General features: G+C 36.9%; 2 protein-coding genes across 2 annotated transcripts in view; one reads left to right on the top strand and one right to left on the bottom strand.

The window, feature by feature from the left end:
* The window catches only part of LOC149541065 (glutamate receptor 3.4-like), a 61,820-nt gene that overhangs the window by 41,270 nt on the left and 8,445 nt on the right, over positions 1 to 12,105 (top strand). The window lies entirely within an intron of this gene.
* Positions 8,645 to 11,627, bottom strand: LOC149541066 (uncharacterized). Its single transcript, XM_089800309.1, has 6 exons — positions 11,168 to 11,627; positions 10,322 to 10,973; positions 9,950 to 10,182; positions 9,682 to 9,834; positions 9,133 to 9,533; positions 8,645 to 8,995 (listed from the first exon to the last, which is right to left on the bottom strand). Exons 2-6 carry the CDS (start codon positions 10,942 to 10,944, stop codon positions 8,645 to 8,647), a joined length of 1,761 nt encoding a protein of 586 aa, XP_089656435.1. The 5' UTR covers positions 10,945 to 10,973; positions 11,168 to 11,627.

The following is a 12,105-nucleotide window of genomic DNA, read 5'->3' as shown; positions in this document are numbered from 1 at the left end:
AATCAAGATGATCTATATTAGAATGAAAATTGTTTTCTCCAAGGACTCACCCTGGTTGGAGTAGCCAATGAAAGGGGGTGAAGAGGAAGGAATCCCAACCAGGGAAAGCAATAGAAATCAGAACTTCAATTTATGTAAACATAATAAGTATTATAATAATTTCCAACAAAACATCCAAGTAAGCTCATGTTTGTCCAATATGTACCATGTTTTCAAGTTGAGCGGTGGTGATTGGGTATTAGAAACCAATCTAAGTCCTTGGCCAAGGTTGTTTAGAGGCATGTTTGCCTATTTTTGATCTCAAGATGTCGGTGGTGCTAGTTAATCAGGCATGCCTACCTTTTAATGAGCAGACATTCTGAACATCAGTATGCTTGGATGGCTAGACTATAGTGCCCCAAGCCTAACCTTGGTGTAGGGAGGGTCTTTCTTGTTAAAATATTGTGTGGGGATTTATAAGGTCCTGGTTGGGAGGTTAAGCCTATGTTAATGCTTCTCCTCTTACCGAAGAGCCGAGGCTTGAGCAACTTCTTTAGATACCTCAGTTAGATTCAGTATATTTTTATTTTCTTGATTTTTTCTTTCAAGTTCATTTATCATAATTATTATATAATTCATGGAATATATGGAATGATTTAGTTTCTTTTGAACTATTATTGATATCAGTTATTTAGTTATTTTAGTTCCTTTACATGAAATAGATTGTAAGGTGCAAAAGATGTTTGCTTCGGTAATATGGTTATGTAATTTAATTTTCCTAACTGTTTTACATTCTTTCGGATTTTTCTTTCAAGATACGAACTTCATAATTTAGTATCTAATTATTTAGTCTAGTAATTTGGTATGTTAAATATGGCACTAGAGCACTGGGTTCAACATTGAACCTCGGGCACATCACCTAGCAATTTAGTAAACTTGAAATTTTCTTTAGATTTAAATGTAACAGGATGTATACACGAAAGACTCTTTGCAAGAAGATGCGACATCCCATATTTCCCTACTTGATTAAGAACATGCCAAATTATGATTACTCCTATTGTTCCATGCCTCAGGACAATGAAACCCTAAAAGAAGCTCTGCAACAAATGAAGAAGGAAGGGTTAGATGGACTCCTACCAGGAAGGCAACTTATAGAGATAAACTCATCAAAGCATGGAATGCCTGACAGACTAACCCCCTTATGCTCTTCCAAAAAACTTGGCTAGTGCGGGATATGCACAGAATTGAAACAGATCAAAAAACCCTAGAATAGGGCATCAAAAGGTTCAAAATTATATTATAAAACCCTTAGAAGAGGAAATTTTGTAATGGAAAACTGCTACAATTTTAGCTAAGGAAATAAAGAAATTAAACAAAATTCTGGTCTTGTGTGATTCTCTTTTAAGAGTATGATCGAGAAATTGACTTAAACATTTTATGTAATTTTTTTCAGGCCCACTAAAATAGGAAACATGAACATCAATGGAAACACCGTAGACAATGAAATAATCAATGAAAACAATTCACGCTTCCCCTTGGGTCTGTTGCTTCAGGTTTTGCAAGACACGCAAATGAAGCTATAAAGTATGGAAAAGAAAATGAATGATCAGGCAACCTAGATTGGGTGAGGTCAAGAGGAGATGCAATCTTCGCCTCCTCCTAGAATTGAACATGAAAATTCTGAACACAGTGAAAGGAATACTCAAGCCTCACTCACACAAACTGACAATCAAAAGAATTTGGAAATAGTGAACGACTTATCTCGGATATCAAAAAGATCAAACATCCCAAGTTTTCCGGTTTTGAATCCGGAGAGGATGCAAAAGCATGGTTGACCAAAATGGAACAATATTTTGAGATTAGAAATTACTTAAAAACCTCAAAGGTAGTTTGGGGAATATACCATTTTTTAGGGGAAGCTGCTACTTGGTGGGGAAACACCAAAGTTGAATTGAATATTAAGACAATTGAAATTACCTGGAAAAAGTTCGTGGCCATCTTTAAGAACCATTGGTTACCCCAAACCTTCTACGACCAAAAGTTGTTGGACTTCCAGAACCTTAAGTAAGGGGATATATCTGTACACAAATATTGGGAAAAAATCACCTGCTTGTTGAAGTATGTACTTCTGTATCAGCAAGATAGGAATCTGAAGCTGAGAAAATTTATCATGGGACTGAATAATAGGATCCAAGGAGCAGTTGATGTTCTCACTCCCCAAACCATGGAAGAAGCCCTAGAAAAGGTTGTTTGACAAGAACATAAAATAGAAAAAAATGATCATGGGTTTGTTGGTTTTTGGTCCTTTGGTTAGGCATATTTTTGATTTTAGGGGCAACAAAATGAGTTTGGGTAGGTTGGGATTCTTTGACAAATTTAGTAAGTCTATCTAGCTGATCCGGATAGGCTTGTAGGTATTCTACCTTAGACATCTGAATTTTAGTCTTCTTAGCATGATCTATGATATCAAAAGCTTGGAAAGAATTTGCTAAAGAAGAATTGAAATTTTCAGCCTGAGTTTTAGCGCTAGTTTTATGTTTTTGAGTGTGTGTTTGTTGGCTTTTAGTCCTTTGATTTTGCTCAAGTCATGGCTTTCAGTTTCTTCTTCGATTTGATCTAACCTAAAGTGTAATCAAAGTTGTCAGTCAAGAGATATGGCTGTTTTAGTGCCCAAAAAGTGGACCTTTTTGATACAACAACATGAATTAAAAATATCATGTTATATTTTTAATTTGACATTCACTTTTTGAAAAATATAACTTAAATTCACTTTATGTTATGTTTTTAAGTTACTTTATCATTTAAATTTTCACTTAAAGTAACTGTAGTGCACTTTATGTTATATTTTGTTTTTGATGAATAGTCATTTTCTATAAATAAATTAATATACTTGTTACAAATTCACAAAAAAGGGGTCGGGGGATACAAGATCACCTCATGAGAGTTCACATGGCCTTAGCCAGAATCAACAACTATTCATAAAAAAAATATTAAGCAACCCCTCAGGCCGCCAAAGCAGTGCAAGCCAAGTGAGGTGGTTCATCTTGATCATTAAAACCCCAATCATCCCTAAGATTAGCAGGTGGACTAGGAATAGTCTAGCCATCAACAACGTCATCAGGAACCTTGTTCCTCTGGCTGCAACGAAGAGATAGTCAGATTCAGGCGGAAAGACCACTTGCTAGAAGCAACAGGAAGAGCACCAGGAGGGGGAGCCACCAGACCTGGGCACCAGCCAGAGCCACGATGAGGCGGAGATGCCGAGCGACAACATTGCCAACCACTGTTGTCACCACTAGGAGAGCGGTGGTAGGGAGCCTGCGAGTGTGGCGTGTGTGAGCGGCAAGTAGAGGAGCTATGCCCCTAATGGCGGCCCCTGGGTAGAGTATGGTCAATCGAGGTGTTGGGAGTCACTTTGGCGAATGTACAGGGTGCACCCCAATGATTGAGTAACTCCTAAAGGTGGGCCACCTCTAGAGCCACTTTTTTAGCCTAGACTTGAATTTGCATCATGACATTATTACAAATGCATGCTTTAGTGTACATAGCAATATTGATATGAAGAAAGCTGTGAGTGAAAAGAACAATATTCGTATCCTTCCATAAAGTAAACAAAATCTCCATCTTGTAAGTATGCTAGATCTGAGAAAATTTCCTAGCAATCCTGGAGGAATCACCCAACATAACCATATGCCAAGAAAAGGGTTCTGGCTTGAAAGGCTTAAAAAAATCATGTATCCAATGCCAGTAATTTTGAGTATGCTTACGAAACCAAAAAATATGCATAAATGATTCAAGATGCCCACAAAAAGGACATCGACGATCAGGAACCCCAATATACTTGAGCCGTGACTCAAGGGGAAGCCCTTGAAACAATAGGCACTAGGTAAAATGGGCAATCTTGGGCTTAGTGATAGCGCTCCAAATAGTATCAAAACACATCCTCGAGTGAGAAAGAGAAGACTGCAAACGCCATCGCTGTTTGAGAGATATTTTTAAGTTGAGTTTACTTTTTGATTTTTCATGTGACTATATTAACTAAATAGTTCAATTTAATTATTAGCATTTAAATCGAATGCTCTATTAAATGTTATTTTTAAAATGATATTTACATGTTATATTATAAATATGATATGTAAATATAATTTATGTCCCACTTAAGTAATATTTTAATGAATTTAAATTGATGTGTTTATTAAATCACTTAAATCTATCAAATTGTGGACATTTTATGTCATTACATGTAAAATCCATCAAAACTGGATTTTTTACGTCATTGCATATAAAATTCAACTACAAATATAAATCCATCAAAAGTGGACCTTTTCCATGTCTTTGCATGTAAAAGTCATCAAAAGTGGACCTTTTTGATGCCATTGCATATAACTCACTTGAAATATGCAATGACATAAAAAAGGTGAGATTTATAACTAAAATATGCTATTGCACCTAAAATGTGCGCTTTCACTTAAAATATGCAGTCACCCCAAAAATGTGAGTTCTTAAGCTAAATGCATATTTTAAAACATGCAATGCTTCCCAAAAGGTGTGATTTGCATCTTAGCATGTTTTTAATATATGCCATGGACACCAAAAGGTGCATTTTGCACTAAAAAGTTCATGTTCTTGCCCTCAAGAAACCCATTTTTGGAAGAACACATGCAAAGAACCTCCAAGAACCCGTTTTGAAGATTGTGGGAGATTTACTTATGTTTTTTCACGAAATGTGCATCGTATCCCCAGTGGAGTCGCCAAAAAACTGTTGGGTGGGTATTTTGCAACTGACAGTTTTGTGTAAAAATCCAGTCACAAAATAGGATGACCAGCCACAGCATGTGAGACAGAGTCTCTCCTACCTTTAAGGGAAGGCTCTCCTTTCTCACCGTTCCTTGGATCAACTCAAGGTAAGCAAGAAGTCGAGAGATTTTATAAAATGGGTGTTACCAATATCCATTCTTCTTAACTTTCAAGAAAGAATCCACTTAACTCGAGCGAGTAATGGGCAGGGTGAATCTCTAACTACACTTCTATCAAGAGCTGGAAACAGTGATATTGATAAACCTTCACTAACTCAAAGGCTAGCTGAAAATGTACCGGTTTGACTCTAAGTCCGGTCGTACTTCTATATGGAAAAACTTTACAATTAGGGCACAAAGACTCCTAAAAGTAAGAATACTTAGCTATTTTGCGAATTAAGAAGAAAATATAAGCTATAGACAAAGCTTCTAGCTATACAATTCCACAATTGCTCTTGGTCAAAGCTCTGGCTCCAATTGCTTCTTAACTCTTTTCTATTCAATTAATGAGATACAATTACCAATAACACAAGATAACATGAATCAAAGATAACTTGGATGAATTATAGACAACGCTTACAATTCACACAAATAACAATCTCACTTAATCAAAGTTAAGTCTCAAATGCTCCTTTGTATTCACTTTCTCTCAAAATAGTGCTTATACAAACAAAGTTTTGCTAGCACAATTCCTGCAGAGCTCTCTTGCATAAAGATAATGATGATTTTACAATGAGGGGGCATCCTTTATATAGGCATGGGAATTGAGAAAAAGGTGGAGAAAAAAGTGAGAGCAACTCAACCAAATTTGACCTAGTATAACTACAGGATAAAATAAAGGGTTACTTGCAATTGCACGTGCAACTTGCATTACATCCTTTACATAAACATGTAACTCGCATTACATATAATTACACATCCTCATGCAATGCATCCGCTCCAACTACAAACATGAAAGAAGAAAAAGAAGACGAAAGAGAAGGAAACAATCTTAAAGGGCCTTGTACTTGACGATGCAATCTCGGATGATCACAGGATTAGAAGTTCATGTACTTTGTACCGCTGCATTCACTTTGACAACCATGGTGTTGCGTCTTTTGAAAACCTCTAACTCTCTTTGATGAATTGTCCATTGTAATGTGGAAACTTGATATGATCCATCTTTTCTCGCTCAAGTTGTCGTGAATTCTCCTTTGTAGATCATCACAAATTGGAGTCTTTGACACTTTGAAAACCTTCTTGACAATGTCTGGATGAACTACTTTCCATCAGCACCTTTTAACTTTTTTTTTTTTTGCAGTGCTTGGCGCATGGGAACGCGTGCAAATGGAGATTGCTGATTTCCAAAATGTGACTTGGGCTTTCAAGATGTCATTGCACGGAAAATGGATTACATGTAAATGCAACATGTAACAAGGGATGAAGGATGAGATGGAAAGCATGGAAAAATGCGGAAACATGTATTTGCTCATGAAGGTGCAAATGCATATGGAGAGATGGAAATGGAAGAAAGTTTGAGGGAAAATGAACTTTATAGACGCCTTTGAGGAAAAGTAGGGTCAAAGTACATGGGAAAACATGCACATGACATCTTTTTGACTTTTCAAAAAGTGACTTTCAATCAAAATTGGACCTTTGAGATACAATTACACGTAAGACATTTTGTGTAATTGTGTCGTGCAAATGGATGTAGAAAGTGAGATGAATGAAAATGGAAGCTGAAAATGAGATTACATGCATGTGCGAATGGTGAATGAGATGAAAAACATGTAATCGCATTTTGTTGAGTGAGAGATGAAGTGTTGTGACATGGAAAGATGGAAATGGAATGTGGAGTGAAGTGAAACGTGCTCAAGTTCTTGGGAGAGAACTTGCAATTTCTCCAAAGTGGAGAAAACCGGCAAGCACAAAACACAAAAGCTTAAAAGAAAAACATGCCTTTGGAAAGTGACTCAAAAATGCCAATATGCAATGCACTTCAACACTCAAATTCGAATTTGGAAATTGGGGAAAAACCAAAAACAAAAAAATGAACAATTTCTTCATTTTTAAAGAAAAAATGCACTTTCCATGGCATTGATTTCAACAAGTGGCAATCATCAAGCAATAATGTGCATGGAAATAGCAAGATAAACACGAATTGATGAGCAAGTTTGAAAATGTCCACTTACTTGGAGGTTAAAAAGCCAAAATAGCAAGTTTTATAGACTTGAAGACCAATTCTTCCTCAAATCTGGTTTTTCAAACAACTTCTTGACTTTTTCGGTACTTGCATTTAACAAAAAATAATGAGTAATGAAGGGTCGAATTTGACATGAAAGTGCCAAATAAATCGTCTCCAAAGACAATATCATGCATTTAAAACTCAAAAAGAATCCCTCTTGATCAAAGTTATGGGCTAGAAATGCATTTTTTTGAGTTTTCTGAACAAAAACATGACTTTTTAATGCAAAAATCTGAGTCATTTTTGCAAAAACGTGGCCAAAAATGCATGTTTTTAGTCATTTTTGACTTGTGAATGCAAAATCGACTTGCCTAAATGCATATACATGGATCAAAATAAAAAAAAGTGGCTTCAAAATGCATAAAAGTGGATTTAAACCCCAATTTTCCGTGCATTTTAAGCAAAGAAACGTGAATCGGAATCGGATCGGAATCGGCAAGGTCGAATCGAATCGTGAATCGGCAATGAATCGGCAATGAATCGGCGATGAATCGGCAAATTTGAAAAAACCCGTTAAATTTAAAGATTTTAACAATTTAAAACTTATTTCATGCACCCTTTATTGAATATAACTTAAGCACACTATAACATCATCAAATAGAAGTTAAAACTTAACATACATAAACATGAAACATAAAATCCATCACATACGTAACTATGTTATCTAAGATTCTAAAATGTAAATTGTAGGCTAGCTGAAGTAAATAGAAATCAAATGATCATAATGATTTAAATCATAGAATGTATGTAAGATGATCCATAAGACATCAAATCATAAATTTATGTAAGAATCTAAGATGAAGATCCATGAAAGTTTGAAACTTTGAAACATATGTCTATCAATGATTCAGTATCAATATCTGTAAACAAAATATAAAAACAAGGCTCCAGCTCAAGCCTCAGGCTCATAGTCATCATCATCCTCAACATCATCCTCAAGCTCGGCTATAGCCTCAGCCTCAGCCTCTGAGTATCCAGTCTGCCTAGTAGCAAGGCGTCTAATGTAGGTCCTAGAGGACTGTCGAGCCATATCTCCCGCATATAAGATGGGCTCACGAATGTCGCTAGGGCCTGTGTCTGTGCGTGCACGTGTGCGTCTACCAATGCCTGAAGAACGTGCTCTAGCTGCCTCAGCCTCTATATCCACCTGGTCAATCCACGCACGGTCTTCCTCAGTGAAGACTGGATCTACAACCTCTGTGAGCCACTCTGATTCTGGATCAATCTCCTCCAGAATGATCGGAGAGGAGTCAGTGCCCAAAATCTGTCTGATCCTAAGACGGAGGTTGTAATGAACGAAGACAAGATCATTCAACCTCTGCACTGTCAACCTGTTTCTCCTCTTCGAGTGGATGTGCTCGAACATGGACCAACTGCGCTCACATCCAGAAGCGCTGCTTGGCTGACTCAGAATACGAATGGCAATTTTTTGAAGTTTTGGGGTTGTGGCCCCAAACATTTGCCACCATCTATCTGAAATAAGGGAAAATAAAAATAATTAGTCTCATTTACAAATTACAAATTACAAGTTAACTCTAAAATTACATAATCAACTTTAAGTTTAGAATCTAGATTCATGAACATTGAATATATTATTTAATTTTTACCTGACTGTATTGTTTCCCGAGCATCTATGGCTACCCTGCTAGAGAAAAGTGAACTTATCAAGCTCAATAATTGCAACACTGCTATCCTCATCAGTACTCAACCTCTGGATCACTGTATATAATCCGGTGAGAACCTCCTCATCCGCCTTGAAGTCAGGACGGAAACGAAATGCCGAATTCAAAAAGTAAGCTGCTGCATGGATGGGTCTGTGGAGCTGATTCTGCCATCTCCTATCAATGATGTCCCAAATAGGGGCATACTTCTCCTGCACTCCTGCATACTGAGCTTTAATGGCCTCCTTGGCCCTATCCATGCCCTCATATATGTAGCCCATAGAGGGCTTCTCCCCATCAGCAGTTCGTAGGAGAGATACAAGAGGCTCAGTGGCCTACATATAAAGTAAAACAAAAATTTGAGTCAAAACTTAAACATAGAATAATTCAATAATATAAGGTAAAACTAAATCATTAAACAATTAGCATAGTAAACTGTAAAATATTAAATGTTAAATTGCAATAAAATTACCTTAAGTATTTCTCTAGCAGGTTTCCAAAAACCATCATCATCAAATATGCAATCCACCACATCTATCCCTGCAGTGGTCGTAGCATAGGAAGATGAAATCCACTCCCGCCCAACAAACATGCTCCTCAAATCATCCCTTGATGTCAACAAGGACTGCAAGGTGATGAAATTCGAGGCAAACCTCGTGATCCCTGGACGAGCTAACTCTTTGTCTCCTGTGTACTTCCTCATTGTGCTAAGGACAAATGAATGATTATAAATAAACTTACATATGTTTTTTGCCCTTTCCACACATGACTTGACCCACTCAAGTTTGCCAATTTCCTCCAACATGAGGTCAAGGCAGTGTGCTGCACAAGGGGACCAAAATATGGTGGGGTGCCTCTCCATCAAAAGTTTGCCTACAACAATTTTAAGATAATTAGAAATTCAAATTTCAAACATGTTAGAACTTAGAACTTAGGAAACTTAGAAATTCTAAGTTAGAATTAGAAAAAGTTCAAAATTCAAATAAATTTATTTTCAAAACTTAAAAAGTTAAAAGTTTACCTGCAGCAACATAACTTGCTGCATTATCCGTCACCACTTGCACCACATGTTGTTCCTCCACCTCTGCTATAACTTCCTCAATAACCTCACATAAGTATGTGGCGTTTTTTACATGAGCAGAAGCATCAATGGATTTGAGGAACATGGTATATCCTACAAGTAACAAAACAACGAATTATAATTACTATTAGCAATCAACAAATCAAAATTTGAAATAGTCAATCACGATTCAAAATTATGTATGTAGGAAAGTAGAATGATCAATCACCTCCACAGGATACAAGAAAATTGAGGAGTGTTCTTCCCCTCCTATCTGTCCAACCATCAGTCATGATGGTGCAACCCTTTTCGATCCACTCCTTTCGGTTGTCCTCAAGCTCATGCCTCATATCCTCAACCATTTCCTCCAGGAGGTATCCACTCAACTCAGCCTCAGTTGGGGCTTTAAACCCCGGACCACAAATGGCAACTGCATCTATCATGTTCTGCCAATAAGGAGTCCTGTCACAAATAGATAATGATATTGATTAGAAATTTAGATGTCAAAAACTAAAATCATAAAACAAGTAGATATAATTAAAGTTTTACTTTTACTTTTAACTTTAACTTTGAAGATAACAAAGAAAAAAGAATCAATTACCTGGCTGCAATAAATGGAATGTTGCAAAAGTACCAGAATTTGCAAATCTCTTTTCTGGCAGCATCATGAATCTCCTTGTTCAAACCCATGCCCTCAAGCGTGGGTTGGGAGCCAGGAGTAGTGCGGGGCACAAAGTAACTATCCATTCTGCTTTTCCGCACTCTAGGCCGCAATAGGTTGGTGTTGGACTCTGTCTCAGTATGAGACCGACTACCACTAACACTCACATGAGCACTAGCACTAGGATGAAAAGGAGGCCTAGAAGAACCCTCCCCAACACAACCTACAGATGCGGAAGCTGATGCAGATGCACTTGCAGATGTAGATGCGGTTGCGGATGTGGGAGCACGGGAGCCAATACCTCTTAACCCTTCAAGTTGCATTTTCTTAGTCAACTTGTCTTGTTCAATTTTTTCTAATGCCACTAAACAAGAGCGTTTTGCCTCAGCGGTTTGTTGAGTGCAAACTGTGACATCATGGCCAGGTATGCCAGCAATGTGGTATTTCAATCTATAGATACCTCCCGAATTTATTTTTTCTTTGCAAAATATACATTTTGTTTGATATTTGGTTCTCCCAGGAAACTCTTCATTATATTTCCAGCATTCATCTTTTTTACCCATTGTGGAAATTGGAAAATGAAAGCAAAGGGCTGCTGCAATAAAAAAATTCATGTAAAAAATCAAAGTTTGCAACTAATAAACAAAAACTACAAAACAACAAACCCTAGTTTGCAATTTAGTAAAACTAAAAATAAAAAACATTCAAGATTTGCAAATGAACACTAAAAAAATTTAACAAAAAATGCATGCTACACTAACATGCAAAAAAAAAACCAACACTTACCTCTTGCAAATGAGTTGAGGAGTGTTGATATTGACTCCTTAATGCTCCCAATGCAATTTATGGCCTCCCCAAATGGACTTCTGATCTCTTTGGTGCTCTTCCTTCTTGCCGGTTGGAAACCTATGGATTCTCTTTTCTCTTCTTCTCTCTCACTCTTCCTCTCTTCTACTCATACTAAGCAAATAGAAGGCTCTTTAGGGTTATAACAAAGAGGAAAGTCAACTTAGAAAGCAAATAAAACATGTGTTTTTTTTTAAAAATTGAACTTTCTATCCTTGCTGCCGCGGCCGATTTCTGGCGATACCCGATGGCGATTCTGGCGATTTTTTCCATGAATCGCCGATTTTGGCGATTCAGGCGATTCATGCGAAAAAATCGCCACCAGCGATTTCCGATTCCAAAAAAATCGGGAGCCATGAATCTTATCGCGATTTCGGCGATTTCGGCGATTTCATGGCGATTTTTGGAACTATGATTTTAAGCAAAAACGTGATTCATAAAAAGACATGAAACAAAAACGTTTTGGCTTCTAAAGTTGAAAATGTGTATCACAATGCAACGAGAAACACTTAAAATGCCAAATCGATTTGGTTGGGAGGGAAAACATACACTAAAAATAGATTTTTTGCAAATTTCTTCAAAAATGTGATCCATTATGAAAGTTTAAAAAATGTTTTTGAGGCAAATGAATCCATTTTAGAAGTAAGGAAACTCATTACCATTCAAAAATGTTTCAAATGAAACAAATCCCATGCAAATCCATTGAGTAAAACTCAAGTTATGAGCAAAAATGAAGGAATTTGGAGTTTTTCTTCAAAAACGTGCCCTAGGATTGATTTCCAAAAACTATTTTCAGCATGCTAAATCCATTCTTGATGCAAAGAAAATCATTGCCAAGGAAAAACGTCTTGAATGGAGATGATTTCATGCAATTCCAT

The sequence above is a fragment of the Cupressus sempervirens genome, chromosome 9 (genome assembly GCF_028749045.1).
Source record: "Cupressus sempervirens isolate cs-2001-9-10 chromosome 9, ASM2874904v1, whole genome shotgun sequence".
NCBI lineage: Eukaryota > Viridiplantae > Streptophyta > Pinopsida > Cupressales > Cupressaceae > Cupressus > Cupressus sempervirens.
The sequence above is the reverse complement of the archived record's forward strand: the minus strand, read 5'-3'. Positions and strand labels throughout refer to the sequence as shown.

Coding starts and splice junctions, on each gene's coding strand:
- LOC149541066 (XM_089800309.1), bottom strand. CDS start 10,944: ATGGGTAAAAAAGATGAATGCTGGAAATATAATGAAGAGTTTCCTGGG. Junction 10,183..10,321: donor ATTCCATTTATTGCAGCCAG/GTAATTGATTCT, acceptor TATTTGTGACAG/GACTCCTTATTGGCAGAACA. Junction 9,835..9,949: donor TTTTCTTGTATCCTGTGGAG/GTGATTGATCAT, acceptor TGTTACTTGTAG/GATATACCATGTTCCTCAAA.